The sequence below is a fragment of the Pleurodeles waltl genome, chromosome 3_2, assembly GCF_031143425.1.
Source record: "Pleurodeles waltl isolate 20211129_DDA chromosome 3_2, aPleWal1.hap1.20221129, whole genome shotgun sequence".
Taxonomy (NCBI): Eukaryota; Metazoa; Chordata; class Amphibia; order Caudata; family Salamandridae; genus Pleurodeles; species Pleurodeles waltl.
In genome coordinates, this window is record NC_090441.1 from 3782053 (window position 1) to 3796126 (window position 14074).

The following is a 14074-nucleotide window of genomic DNA, read 5'->3' on the forward strand; positions in this document are numbered from 1 at the left end:
GTACAATGTCATGGAGTCAAATAGAGAGGGACGTCTCATCTAACTATTTGGCAAGATGTCCTTTGGAAATAATGTGAAATGTTTGTATAGAAAGTACTCTGGTCACAAAGGAAACAATTCTGTGATGGCTGTGTTCAGTACTGTTCCCAAAGTTGGAACAATCTGAACTGAAGAGAGGTTAGACATGTCCTTCTTCATGTGGAGTGTAGGTTTTAAAGAAGTACCAATCTTAACGGTGTATTGAAGCTATGATGGAGGTCTGTGTCATGTACAAAACAGTCTTACTCTTCCTGTTCGAACATAGGTTCAATGACAACAGAACTGAAAATCAGTGAACGGCTATTAATCCTTGCATGAATGACTTACCAGCACATTCTGATGAACAAAGTACTTCCCTTTGGTAACTCTCTGTCTGGTGGATACTGTATCTAAATGCAGATTCATCACATATGGACTATACCTTGATGCCAGATTGGAATCATAATACTGTCTGCAGTCACTCATTCGTGTTGGTAGGTGGTGCCATTGGCCTTCACCGTGAAGAGGTCCTGCCTCCGGACAGACGACAAAGCTGCTTATAGGCAGCATCCCTGTCCACTGAGGCCATTTGTACCATTACATTTTCTACACACCCATACAAAGCATCACTGACGATTTGAGGATGTTTACAGTGTACACCTAATTTGGAACATTATTACCTCCTAAAAGTTCACTCCACTGATCAGGGAGGAGGGTTGGTGCTAAGGAATCTGCAAGTAGAGTATCCACCAGTGTCACCAAAGATAATTAAATAGTTCCTATGAAGGATGCTTCTAACTGCATAATTTCTCACTTTTTGTATTGATGCCAAAGCAAGGTCCGGAAGTTGTGTCTGATGAGCTCACTTAGGACCCTCCTACTTAAAGTGCTGCAGCAGAAAGAAGAACAAGGGAAGCATTACATACTGCCCCACATGAAAAGGCAAAACCATTTTGCAACTAAGGAGGCATGGTTTACTGAATGGCCTTCTTCGGGACCTGTGGGATCAGCGGCTGTGAGAAAGTAGCCTCTTTCTAGCCTTGTTACCCCCACGTTTGGCCTGTTTGTGAGTATATGTCAGGGTGTTTTCACTGTCTCCCTGGGATCCTGCCAGCCAGGGCCCAGTGCTCATAGTGAAAACCCTATGTTGTCAGTATGTTTGTTATGTGTCACTGGGACCCTGCTAGCCAGGACCCCAGTGCTCATAAGTTTGTGGCCTATATGTGTTCCCTGTGTGAAGCCTAACTGTCTCACTGAGGCTCTGCTAACCAGAACCTCAGTGGTTATGCTCTCTCTGCTTTCCAAATTTGTTACCCAACAGGCTAGTGACTAAATTTACTAATTCACACTGGCATACTGGTACACCCATATAATTCCCTAGTATATGGAACTGAGGTACCCAGGGTATTGGGGTTCCAGGAGATCCCTATGGGCTGCAGCATTTCTTTTGCCACCCATAGGTAGCTCTGACAATTCTTACACAGGCCTGCCAGTGCAGCCTGAGTGAAATAACGCCCATGTTATTTCACAGCCATTTACCACTGCACTTAAGTAACTTATAAGTCACCTATATGTCTAACCTTCACCTGGTGAAGGTTGGGTGCAAAGTTACTTAGTGTGTGGGCACCCTGGCACTAGCCAAGGTGCCCCCACATCATTCAGGGCAAATTCCCCGGACTTTGTGAGTGCGGGGACACCATTACACGCGTGCACTATACATAGGTCACTACCTATGTATAGCGTCACAATGGTAACTCCGAACATGGCCATGTAACATGTCTAAGATCATGGAATTGTCCCCCCAATGCCATTCTGGCATTGGGGGGACAATTCCATGATCCCCCGGGTCTCTAGCACAGAACCCGGGTACTGCCAAACTGCCTTTCCGCGGTCTCCACTGTAGCTGCTGCTGCTGCCAACCCCTCAGACAGGTTTCTGCCCTCCTGTGGTCCAGGCAGCCCTGGCCCAGGAAGGCAGAACAAAGGATTTCCTCTGAGAGAGGGTGTGACACCCTCTCCCTTTGGAAATAGGTATGAAGGCTGGGGAGGAGTAGCCTCCCCCAGCCTCTGGAAATGCTTTGATGGGCACAGGTGGTGCCCATCTCTGCATAAGCCAGTCTACACCGGTTTAGGGATCCCCCAACCCTGCTCTGGCGCAAAACTGGACAAAGGAAAGGGGAGTGACCACTCCCCTGACCTGCACCTCCCAGGGGAGGTGCCCAGAGCTCCTCCAGTGTGTCCCAGACCTCTGCCATCTTGGATGTAGAGGTGCTGGGGGCACACTGGACTGCTCTGAGTGGCCCGTGCCAGCAGGTGACAACAGAGGCTCCTTCTGATAGGCTCTTACCTCTCTTGGTAGCCAATCCTCCTTCCTTGGTAGCCAAACCTCCTTTTCTGGCTATTTAGGGTCTCTGCTCTGGGGAATTCTTGAGATAACGAATGCAAGAGCTCACCAGACTTCCTCTGCATCTCCCTCTTCCCCTTCTGCCAAAGGATCGACCGCTGACTGCTCAGGATGCCTGCAAAACCGCAACAAAGTAGCAAGACGACTACTAGCAACCTTGTATCGCCTCATCCTGACGGCTTTCTCGACTGTTTCCAGGTGGTGCATGCTCTGGGGGTAGCCTACCTCCTCCCTGCACCAGGAGCTCTGAAGAAATCTCCCGTGGGTTGACGGAATCTTCCCCCTGCAACCGCAGGCACCAAAAGACTGCATCACTGGTCCTCTGGGTCCCCTCTCAGCCCGACGAGCCTGGTCCCTGGAACTCAGCAACTCTGTCCAAGTGACTCCCACAGTCCAGTGACTCTTCAGTCCAAGTTTGGTGGAGGTAAGTCCTTGCCTCCCCACGCTAGACTGCACTGCTGGGTACTGCGTGATTTGCAGCTGCTCCGGCTCCTGTGCACTCTTCCAGGATTTCCTTCGTACACAGCCAAGTCTGGGTCCCCGACACTCTATCTTGCAGTGCACAAACTTTTGAGTTGTCCTCTGGCATTGTGGGACTCCCTTTTGTGACTTCGCATGGACTCCGGTTCACTTTCATTCCAAGTGCCTGTTCTGGTACTTCTGCGGGTGCTGCCTGCTTCTGTGAGGGCTCCCTGAGTTGCTGGGCGCCCCCTCTGTCTCCTCCTCCAAGTGGCGACATCCCGGTCCCTCCTGGGCCACAGCAGCACCCAAAAACCTCTACCGCGACCCTTGCAGCTAGCAAGGCTTGTTTGCGGTCTTTCTGCGTGGGAACACCTCTGCAAGCTTCATCGCGACGTGGGACATCCATCCTCAAAAGGGGAAGTTCCTAGTCCTCTTCTTTCTTGCAGAACTCCAAGCTTCTTCCATCCGGTGGCAGCTTCCTGCACCCTCAGCTGGCATTTCCTGGGCTCCGGCACACTACCGACACTGTCGCGACTATTGGACTTGATCCCCTTGTCTTACAGGTACTCAGGTCTGGAAATCCACTGTTGTTGCATTGCTGGTGTTTGTTCTTCCTGCAGAATCCCCCTATCACGACTTCTGTGCTCTCTGGGGGTAGTAGGTGCACTTTACACCTACCTTTCAGGGTCTTGGGGTGGGCTATTTTTCTAACCCTCACTGTTTTCTTACAGTCCCAGCGACCCTCTACAAGCTCACATAGGTTTGGAGTCGATTCGTGGTTCGCATTCCACTTTTTGAGTATATGGTTTGTGTTACCCCTATACCTATGTGCTCCTATTTCAACCTATTGTGATTCTACACTGTTTGCATTACTTTTCTTGCTATTACTTACCTAAGTTTGGTTTGTGTACATATATCTTGTGTATATAACTTATCCTCATACTGAGGGTACTCACTGAGATACTTTTGGCATTTTGTCATAAAAATAAAGTACCTTTATTTTTAGTACTTCTGTGTATTGTGTTTTCTTATGATATTGTACGTATGACACCAGTGGTATAGTAGGAGCTTTACATGTCTCCTAGTTCAGCCTAAGCTGCTTTGCCATAGCTACCTTCTATCAGCCTAAGCTGCTAGAAATACCTCTTCTACACTAATAAGGGATAACTGGACCTGGCACAAGGTGTAAGTACCTCTGGTACCCACTACAAGCCAGGCCAGCCTCCTACAGCGGCACAGGGGAAAACATTTAAAGGATGCCTGGGATCTACTGAAGATGAAACATGTGCCCTAAGGATCCACAAGGAAGTAACTCCAGGGTGCAAAAAGGCTGGGCTTTGAGCATTCTAGGAGGTAGAAAACAGATAAACGACAGGCATGCCCGACAGCAAAAACACCACATACTATCTTCAAATTCAAACACAGTTTATGATTGGTCAGATGATGGCTGCTGAGTTAGTCAGTCCTGATAATGAGGGAACCTGTAAAGTGACTGGCCATCAGGGAGATCCACAGGGGTTCCAGCCACATCCAAAACTTCAGGGCCTCTACACAAGATCACAGGATCCCACTTATCCCTACTTGTAACAGTACCACATGGCGGTCTTGTTGTCCATCAGGACGTAAACTGATCTGCCCCTGAAGAAGGATAATAAAGCCTTGAGGGTCTGTCTGATGGCTGCCAACTTCAGAAGGGTGATGATATGGCATTGTGCCTTCGGTAACAAGAGGTATTTAATTACTGCATCATCCAGATGGACCCTTCTTCACCACATGAGATGCTATATTAGCCAGCACTGTAAACTATGGCCACGGTAAATACAGACTACCACATGTGAGGTGAGCTTCCATCACATCTGTATTTCGGACGAGGCCCAGGATCAGCAATTACCTGAAGGCACCCACAGTGCTGAGCCCATTCATGATGACAGTTCCGTTGAATGGTTCATATGTGCTCAACATGCTTCGGCAAGAGTAGCATGGCAAGAGTCCAAGTGCCCTCAAATCCAGACATCTGTATCATAGCCTAAAATAATCACGACTCGTTGCAAAGGTGAAACGGCCTTTGACAACAGTGTATCCATGTTGGCCCCTACAAAGGGAATCCTCCGCACAGGTTGAAGGTGGGATTTCAATTCCTTAATCAAGAAAAACAGGTTGGGCAGCAACATAACTATCATATACTGGTGGTCTAAGACAACGAAGCCAAGCTCACCTTCATAAGCCACTCATCCAGGGCAGCTCTGATCACAATCATGATCTTTGCGAACATCAGAGGTGACGGGGGAGGCCAAAGGGCAGGACGGTGAACGTAAAATGCTCTGACCACATCGCAAAGTGGACACAATGTCTGTGGGACGCACAGGACCAGAGCATAGAAGTAGATGTCCATCAAATCAAATCATACACTTCTCTGCCTCGGACACCACGTTGATCATGCACCAAGGACAATTCATAAGGTAAGGAATCTGTGGTTAGAAGTGTTTATCAGAGATCTATCATGTAGTCACTTTCTTATCACTGGTCCAATGTCTAAGCATTACATGACAAGCTGTTCTGGGCACACACCAAACACCCATCGTTACTCACATGAATGGGTTTTTGTGGCAAAATCTGATGACTGTCATTTAGTCATATTCAAACTCAGAATAGAAACCTTGCTCTCATCCCAAAGCCATTCTACATTTTTAAATATTATATTCTACATCTTTAGCTTGGTGCATCAAACACGGTTTACATTTTATTTATCAATTATGGGTGCATTCGGTCATTTAAAGTTACATGTTAAGAATAACCCTGCTCCTCATTTTATGACATTACCTGCTTGGATAACGACTGCTGCCTGCTTCTGTTTTGTAGTCTTTCTCTGCTTGTACCTTCTCCAGCAACACTGAATACAGAACGCCTTTTCTGAGTAAACAGCTGCTCTTCTGACTTCTAGAAGTTCAAGCTGGATATTAAAAGGAGTTCAACAATCAATCTAGGTATGGTGCAAGGATGCGTTTAATAGTTTTTTTTATGGTGCACAAAACCAGAGTCTCATCAACACCAAGTACTGGGGAAAACATCCTTTATTAGATGCTGTATGAATGTATGCACACGTGTACATGGAATTTCTATAGTACCAACCTAGCCATAAGGCAGAGGAGCGCTATACATGGTTAAAATACAGCACAGTGTCAACGAGTAATAGGAGAGGAGCTGGCTTGTAAGCTGTAGATGAATTGTAATATGGTGTTCTTTAAAGAGGTGCATCTTCAACTCTTTCCTACATGAATCTACTTCTAAACGGCAATGAATGTCTAGACTACATCTTAATATCCAAAAGAACAAAATAAAAAGATTAAGTAGGACTGCTTTGTTGAGTCAGACATCAGCCACAATGTATAGAGAAGGCATGTGCAGATTCCACTGGAACACGTTTTAGAAAGGCTATATGTTGTGATGTGAAAAGTCAGCTATTATTTCTCTTCTCAAATTACAGCTGTACTGTTCTTGTAGTAATGAATTTTGGGTGAGGGGCTGGCAATCAATTTGCCAACTTCATTAAATAAATTAAGCTCAAGTGAAGCAGAAGTTACAGAATGTTTCACATATCTTAAATACAGCTCTGGTTCTTACATCTTACATTCGGACCATAATTGGTTTAGTTATTATTTTTTTTTTTTATAAACATTCAAGGATAGTGTTTGTAAGCATTTACAAAGGTAACATAAAGGACAGTGTGGGAAGGCAAAACAAACAATGAAATTATCCACCTTCTTGTTACTGTCATACTCGCGTGCCAAAGAACTGTATCTGAATCTGAATTTATCAAGGCCTTCAGCCTCCTGCAGTGCCAGCGTTGAGGGAAGAGACTGGAGATCATCCATTGTTGGGGGTTGCACTTTAGCAATTTTGTAGCACGACATTTACCTAAAGAACGAGTTACTTACCTTCGGTAACGACTTTTCTGGTGGATACATTAGCTACCTGTGGATTCCTCACCTAATGAATACTGCCATGGCGCCAGCATTCGACGGAAATCTTCTTCCCAGCTTCTGCACGTCGACGAGGACGTCACATTAGCCCACGTGACGCCGTCTGACGTCATACAGGCAATAAGAGGTCCTCGCCGACGTGCCGACGTCAGTACCAACATTTTTTACGTGCATGAGAACAATAACCCTATGCAATGAGAGATCAAGGCAACATCTGATAACATTGTAAAATACACAACATTTCCATGAAAAGGCCATAGATTTAATAGGACTCTTGTTTCTTTCTAAAACAAAACATTTATATATATCAAATATGCATATACGCAAGGAAATATATATATATATACATGAACAAGTATCCATATATACAAAATCTATTACAGCCCCAAAGACCAAGAGGAGCACACTCAAGGATTACTTGGTTAGACCAGAAAGGCAACGGGGAGGCGGGTGGGACCGTGAGGAATCCACAGGTAGCTAATGTATCCACCAGAAAAGTCGTTACCGAAGGTAAGTAACTCGTTCTTCTGATGGATACAACTACCTGTGGATTCCTCACCTAATGAATAGAGTCCCAAAGCAGTACCGCACTCGGTGGTGGGTACCTGTATGGTCAAACCAAGAAATCCTGCAGCACTGACCATGCAAAATGGCCGTCCCTTCTGACCTCAGAGTCCAAGCAGTAGTGCTTCACAAAAGTGTGAAGGGACGACCAAGTTGCGGCCTTGCAGAAGTCGACCACAGGAACACCCCTAGCCAAAGCCGAAGTGGCCGACTTAGCCCTGGTGGAATGAGCTCTAATACCATCAGGAGGATCCTTCTTTGCTAAAGAGTAACAGATTTTAATGCAAAGAACAACCCACCTGGAGAGTGTTCTCTTGTGGACTGCCTTTCCTCTCCTCTTGCCCACATATCCGATAAACAGCTGATCCTCCAGCCTGATATCCTTCATTCTGTCAATGTAGAAGCTTAACGCCCTCTTTGGGTCCAAGCAATGTAGTCTTTCTTCCTCCTTTGAAGGATGAGGCGGAGGATAGAACGTGGACAAAGTGATTGTCTGGGCCAAATGGAAGGGTGAAACAACCTTCGGAAGGAAAGCAGCCTTGGTCCTCAACACCACCTTATCCACATAAAAAGTTGTATAAGGGGGTTTTACTGATAAAGCCTGCAACTCACTCACTCTCCTTGCAGATGTTATGGCCACCAGGAAAACTGTTTTAATAACTAAATACCTTAAGGAGCAGGAATGCATAGGCTCAAAAGGGGACCCCATAAGGAAAGTCAGGACCAAGGACAAATCCCATTGTGGCATAACAAATGGTTTTGGAGGATATTTATTTAGAAGACCCTTCAAGAATCTAAGAACAATAGGAGACTTAAACAGTGATGGTTGGTCTGGCAGACAAATGAAGGCTGACAAGGCAGACAAGTAACCTTTAATAGTAGCCATTGCACAACCTTTCTGCGCTAGAGACAAAGCAAAATATAAAACATCTGACAAATGAGCACGTAAGGGATCAATCTGTCTCTCTCCACACCATACCACAAATTTAGACCACCTATTAGCGTAGATAGTTTTAGTGGAGTGTCGCCTGGCCGCTAAGATAACATCCACTACATCAGGCGGGAGAGAGAAGGAACTCAGGTTGCCCCGTTCAATCTCCAGGCATGAAGGCGCAGGCTCTGGAGGTGGGGGTGTAAAACCTGCCCCTGCGACTGCGAGAGGAGGTCTGCCCTGAGAGGGAGACGGAGCGGAGGGCACAGTGAGAGTTGGAGCAGGTCGGAATACCATACCCTCCTTGGCCAATCCAGAGCTATTAAGATTACTTGGGCCCGGTCTTGGCGAATTTTCCTCAATACTCGAGGAATCAAGGGTATGGGGGAAACGCGTAAAGCAACTGGTCGCACCAGGTTCTCTGAAACGCGTCCCCCAAAACCCCCTGCACCGGATACTGGAGACTGCAGTATAACGGACAGTGTGTGTTCTCCCGGGTGGCAAACAGATCTATCCAAGGAACCCCCCCCACATCTGGAAGATTAGACGGACTTGATCTGGATGGAGACGCCACTCGTGGTCGGCCGAGAGATGGCGACTGAGTTTGTCCGCACGTACATTCAAGACTCCGGCCAGATGATTTGCTACCAAGCAAATCTGATGGTCCTTTGCCCAGGACCATAGTCGAAGAGCTTCTCTGCAGAGAAGGTACGACCCTACTCCTCCCTGTTTGTTTATATACCACATCGCGGTAGTATTGTCCGTCAGGACCTGAACCGACTGACCGCTAAGGGATGGGAGGAAGGCCTTGAGAGCCAGACGTACAGCCTGCAACTCCAACAGATTGATATGAAAAATCTGTTCCTCTGGAGACCAAAGCCCTTTGATCTCCAGATCCCCCAGATGAGCTCCCCACCCTAGAGTGGAAGCATCCATTATGACCGTGGTCACTGGTGGTGACTGCGTGAACGGCCTTCCTTGGGAAAGGTTGTTGTCCGCAATCCACCACTTCAAGTCCGCAGCAGCATCTCTGGAGATCTTGACAGAACCTTCGAGATCTCCTCTGTGTTGAGAACACTGCCTTCGGAGGCACCACTGAAGAGCCCTCATGTGCCAGCGAGCATGTGTGACCAACAGTATGCAGGAGGCAAACAAACCGAGCAGACGAAGGACCTTGAGGACTGGAACGACCGCTCCATTTCGAAACATTGGAACCAACTCCTGAATATCTTGAATCCGCTGAGGCGGAGGAAAGGCTCGATCCAATGTTGTATCCAGTACTGCCCCTATGAACAGGAGGCGTTGAGAGGGCTCTAGGTGAGATTTGGCCACGTTCACCGAAAAGCCCAGGTTGAACAACAACTGGGCTGTTGACTGCAGATGATGCAACACAAGCTTCGGGGACTTGGCTTTGATCAACCAGTCGTCCAGGTAAGGGAATACTGCTATCCCCTTTCTCCTGAGCTCTGCCGCAACCACCGACATCACCTTCGTGAAGACTCGAGGTGCTGAAGTAAGACCAAATGGGAGGACCGCAAACTGATAGTGCTGCGACCCTACCACAAACCGGAGATACTTCCTGTGCGACTTGAGTATCGGGATATGAAAATAAGCATCCTGCAAGTCGACAGACACCATCCAATCTCCATTGTTCAACGGCAAAAGCACCTGAGCTAGGGTCAGCATCTTGAACTTTTCCTGCTTGAGGAACCAATTCAAGATCCTCAGGTCCAGAATTGGTCTCAACCGACCATCCTTCTTGGGAGTCAGGAAGTATCTCGAGTAACAACCTTGACCCCTTTCCTGCTCTGGAACCAACTCCACCACGCCCTTTAATAGGAGGACTTGACCTTCCTGTTCTAGCAACAGGAGATGTTCTTTTAAACAATACGATGGGCGGGGCGGGATGGGGGGCGGAAACTCCCGAAAGGGAAGGGTGTAGCCTTTCCCCACAATGCTGATAACCCAAGTGTCCGATGTAATAGTCTGCCACTTGTGAAGAAAGTGTCGTAACCTTCCCCCTACAGGAGAGGAGTGAGTAGGGACTGGTGGAAGCCTAAGGCTGCTTCCCCTGCTGCACCCCTCCAGAGGAAGAGGCAGAGTGCTGCTGAGAGGCTCCTCTGGTGCTGATTCTACCTCTCCCTCTAATCGATCTAAAGGTAAGAGAAGAGGCAGGTTGCTGGTATCTCCCCCGAAAGGAAGAGGAGGAAGAGGAGGAAGAACCCCGTCCAAAACCACGAAACCTCCTAAAAAACCTAGAAGAGGCAGAAGAAGGGGCTTGCAGTCCCAGTGACTTGGCTGTGGCTCTGCTCTCTTTAAACCTTTCCAAGGCCGAATCCGCTTTGGCTCCAAACAGTTTGTCCCCATCAAACGGGAGGTCCAACAGGGTTGACTGCACGTCTGCAGAGAACCCCGAGTTGCGGAGCCAAGCCTGTCTCCTCGCCACCACAGCCGTGCCCATCGCCCTAGCCACAGAGTCGGTCGTATCCAACCCAGACTGGATAATCTGGGTGGCGGCAGCCTGGGCATCCGAAACAATGCCCAAAAGTCCTTGGGGAAGCTCCGTATAATAAGATGATATGTCGTCCATAAGAGCATAGATGTATCTCCCCAAAATGCAAGTCGCGTTGGTGGCCTTCAACGCCATACTGCAGGACGAAAAAATCTTTTTGGATTGTGCGTCCAACTTTTTGGAGTCCCTGTCCCCTGGTACCGTCGGGAAAGATCCAGGCGCTGATCTAGAAGAACAGGAGGCTTGCACCACCAAGCTCTCCGGCGAAGGATGTCTAGACATAAAACCAGGGTCAGATGGCACAGCCCGATATCTCCTGGCCACATCCCTATGAACAGCCGAGGAAGATACTGGCTTCTTCCACACCTCTAACACCGGATCAAGCAAAGCCTCATTGAATGGCAAAAGAGGCTCCGCTGCAGTAGAAGCTGGATGCAGCACCTCAGTCAGCAAATTCTGTTTCGCCTCTGCCACCGGCAAAGGCAGTTCCAGAAAGTTAGCTGCCTTTCTTACCACAGCGTGAAAGGTAGCAGCCTCCTCCGTATACTCCCCTGGAGATGATAGGTCCCACTCAGGGGAAGTATCCAGCCCACTGGCTGTATCCAGACCATGAAGTCCATCACCAGAGTCCTCAATCTCTCCTTCCTCCAAGACTCGTTGGTATTCCTGCTCTTCCAAAAGACGGAGAGCACGCCTTCTAGAGTGCAGCCTTTCTTCGATACGCGGAGTCGACATGGCCTCCGCCGAAGTCGAGGATCGGCGCCGATCTCCGGATCCATCCGACGCCATGTCCGGCGCCACAGGCAGCTTCGGCGCCGAAGCAGGAGCCGGACGAAGAGAGTCGCGTCTTGGAGCTTCTGATGGTCCCACCGGAGTCACAGGTCGAAATCCCGAAGTCGACGGGATGGAAACCTCCGGGGCCAAAACCTCTGGAGCCACCGGAGCGGCCACCGACGCCGACATCGGCGCCGAGCCCACATTCCCTAAAGGGAGAAAGGGCATAAAGGGTGTCGGCCGTAAAGGCGCCGGAGCACCCAAGGAAAAAGCCAACGGCCCCGACGGACCAACTGGAGCACCTCCTGTAGCCATCTGCTGAAAGATGGTATACATCGCATTCAAAAATGCGGTATTATCGGCTCCAGGGGCAGGAAAAGCTGGATACTGGGGTGCCTGGATCGAAGGCGACCCCGACGCCAGCCTCGACGTCTGCGACGCTGGAGAAAACACCTGAGGCTGCGTCACCTCAATCACTGAAGTCTGTCCAGGCGAAGTCGGTGACGCCGGAAAAGGCAACGGCGTCGACGGATGTGGCGTGACCGTGGGACTGACCTCCCAAGTCTTTTGACGCAGAGCCGAAGGCGACCTCGAACAAGACTCCTTGCTGGAATGACGCCGTGAATCCCTACGGCGCCGGGAGTCTCGATGACGCCGATGAGACATCGGCGAGGAGGACTTCTTATGATGCCTTTTTTCCTTCCTCTTCGACCATGAAGAGTTTAGCCTCTCGTTCTTTTAGGGCTTTTGGATTCATGTGTTGACATGAATCACATGTTGCAACGTCGTGATGAGAGCTTAAGCGCCATAAACAGTCGGAGTGAGGATCAGTAACGGACATCTTGCCCCCACACTCCCGACAGGGCTTGAAACCCGACTTTCTCTGAGACATAATAACCGCAGAGAAAATTCACACAGCAGAAAATATATACTGTAACCACGAAAGTAACAGTAGCTCCCTCGAAGATAACCGTTTCGAATGCACAGAAAAAAGGGAACTGACGTCGGCACGTCGGCGAGGACCTCTTATTGCCTGCATGACGTCAGATGGCGTTGCGTGGGCTAATGTGACGTCCTCGTCGACGTGCAGAAGCTGGGAAGAAGATTTCCGTCGAATGCTGGCGCCATGGGAGTATTCATTAGGTGAGGAATCCACAGGTAGTTGTATCCATCAGAAACAGGCATTTGCTCTGGGTCAGAGATAGGTGTAAGACACAGATCCAGAATAAGTGCAGACAAAGACAAGGTCAGCACCAGTATGATCGGAAACACGGTCTTGGGAGCACTTCCATTCTGGCAAGACAAAAGACGGACCAAAGAGGTCAATCAGTGCTGACGAATTACCTGACAGTAGAAGTACAATTAGAGGCCTCCGTGGCAGCACAGGGTCTAAAGTCTCTCCAGAGGGAGCTGGCAGGGATTTTAAAATTGCAGCATTGCATCTTTGAAGGCCTCCAACTCCTAGGTCGACACCCGCCTTGGGATGGGTTCTGAAACATGACACCAGAGTGGTTTCTCACTTGTGCAGGAGTGGAAAGAGGGGCACAAGTCCCAATTTTCTTTTTGCACTTGTTGCACCACTTCTATTTGCCCTTACCTGACGACTTGAAGCAGGATCTGGGTTTGGCACTGGAGCAGCCCTCTGATTTGGAGCAGGAGTGGCCCTGCAACTTGCAGCAGGAGTGAGATTGTTGTTTCGAGCACAACCGTTTCTTGCTTTCTTCGGCGCAGAGTATCGCTTTCTGCTCCCTGATTGTCTTTGGGTGAAACAGGGCACATTTGTTGCACGACTCTGTCTAATGACCCGAACATGGCTCCACAAGCAAATGTCATGCGGGCCCGTGACAGACATCTACTTCCTGCAAGTGCAGCACAGTTTAAAATGTGTGGCTTGGTGGGAGGGGGGCAATACTGCGGTCCAAACGGTAACACACCATAAAATACAGGATACACTTTGAGTTCTTGGACGGGAAGCCTCCATGATATACAAGAACACGCTTTATAGTAGAGTAAAGTTTAGCAAAAATAGTCTTTTTGTGTGTAATTACGCACCATAGGAATGAAGATACATTTTTTAAAACTGCTTATAAAATCAGGCAATGATCTCACAAGTGTCACCTTCTGTTTTGAGGTCGTTGAGATGCCCTCTGGGCCAGCTGGAGAAGTTCGGGCAGTTCCCGTTTCAAGCGGGGGCAGCGGCTGAAAGTCTTGGAGCTGGTGCAGAATGGAGAAGGGGACCACTTGCAAACGCACTGCACAGGTGGACTTAAATGTAAGTTCTGTGTTAAGGACCCCTAGAGCACAGCTGATTTTCAGATGCAGGGCCAAGGAATGCAGGGCCAGGGAGGCCAGGTGCAGTGTAGATAGGTCAGCCAAAGGTCGTGTATCAAGGAGATTTTGGAGCCATGTGCAGGTCACTTTAAGGGTAGA

General features: G+C 48.6%; 1 protein-coding gene across 4 annotated transcripts in view; it reads right to left on the reverse strand.

Annotated features, from left to right (window-relative positions):
• MYO19 (myosin XIX) overlaps positions 1-14074 on the reverse strand; it is a 270205-nt gene that overhangs the window by 67888 nt on the left and 188243 nt on the right. For all 4 annotated transcript variants that reach the window (XR_011201978.1, XM_069226540.1, XM_069226541.1 and 1 more), the window contains one exon: positions 5704-5833. Coding sequence is in view for 3 of the 4 variants with exons in the window: in XM_069226540.1 (XP_069082641.1) it covers positions 5704-5833 (130 nt within the window). In the remaining variant the exon portion in view is untranslated. The remainder of the gene's footprint in view (positions 1-5703; positions 5834-14074) is intronic.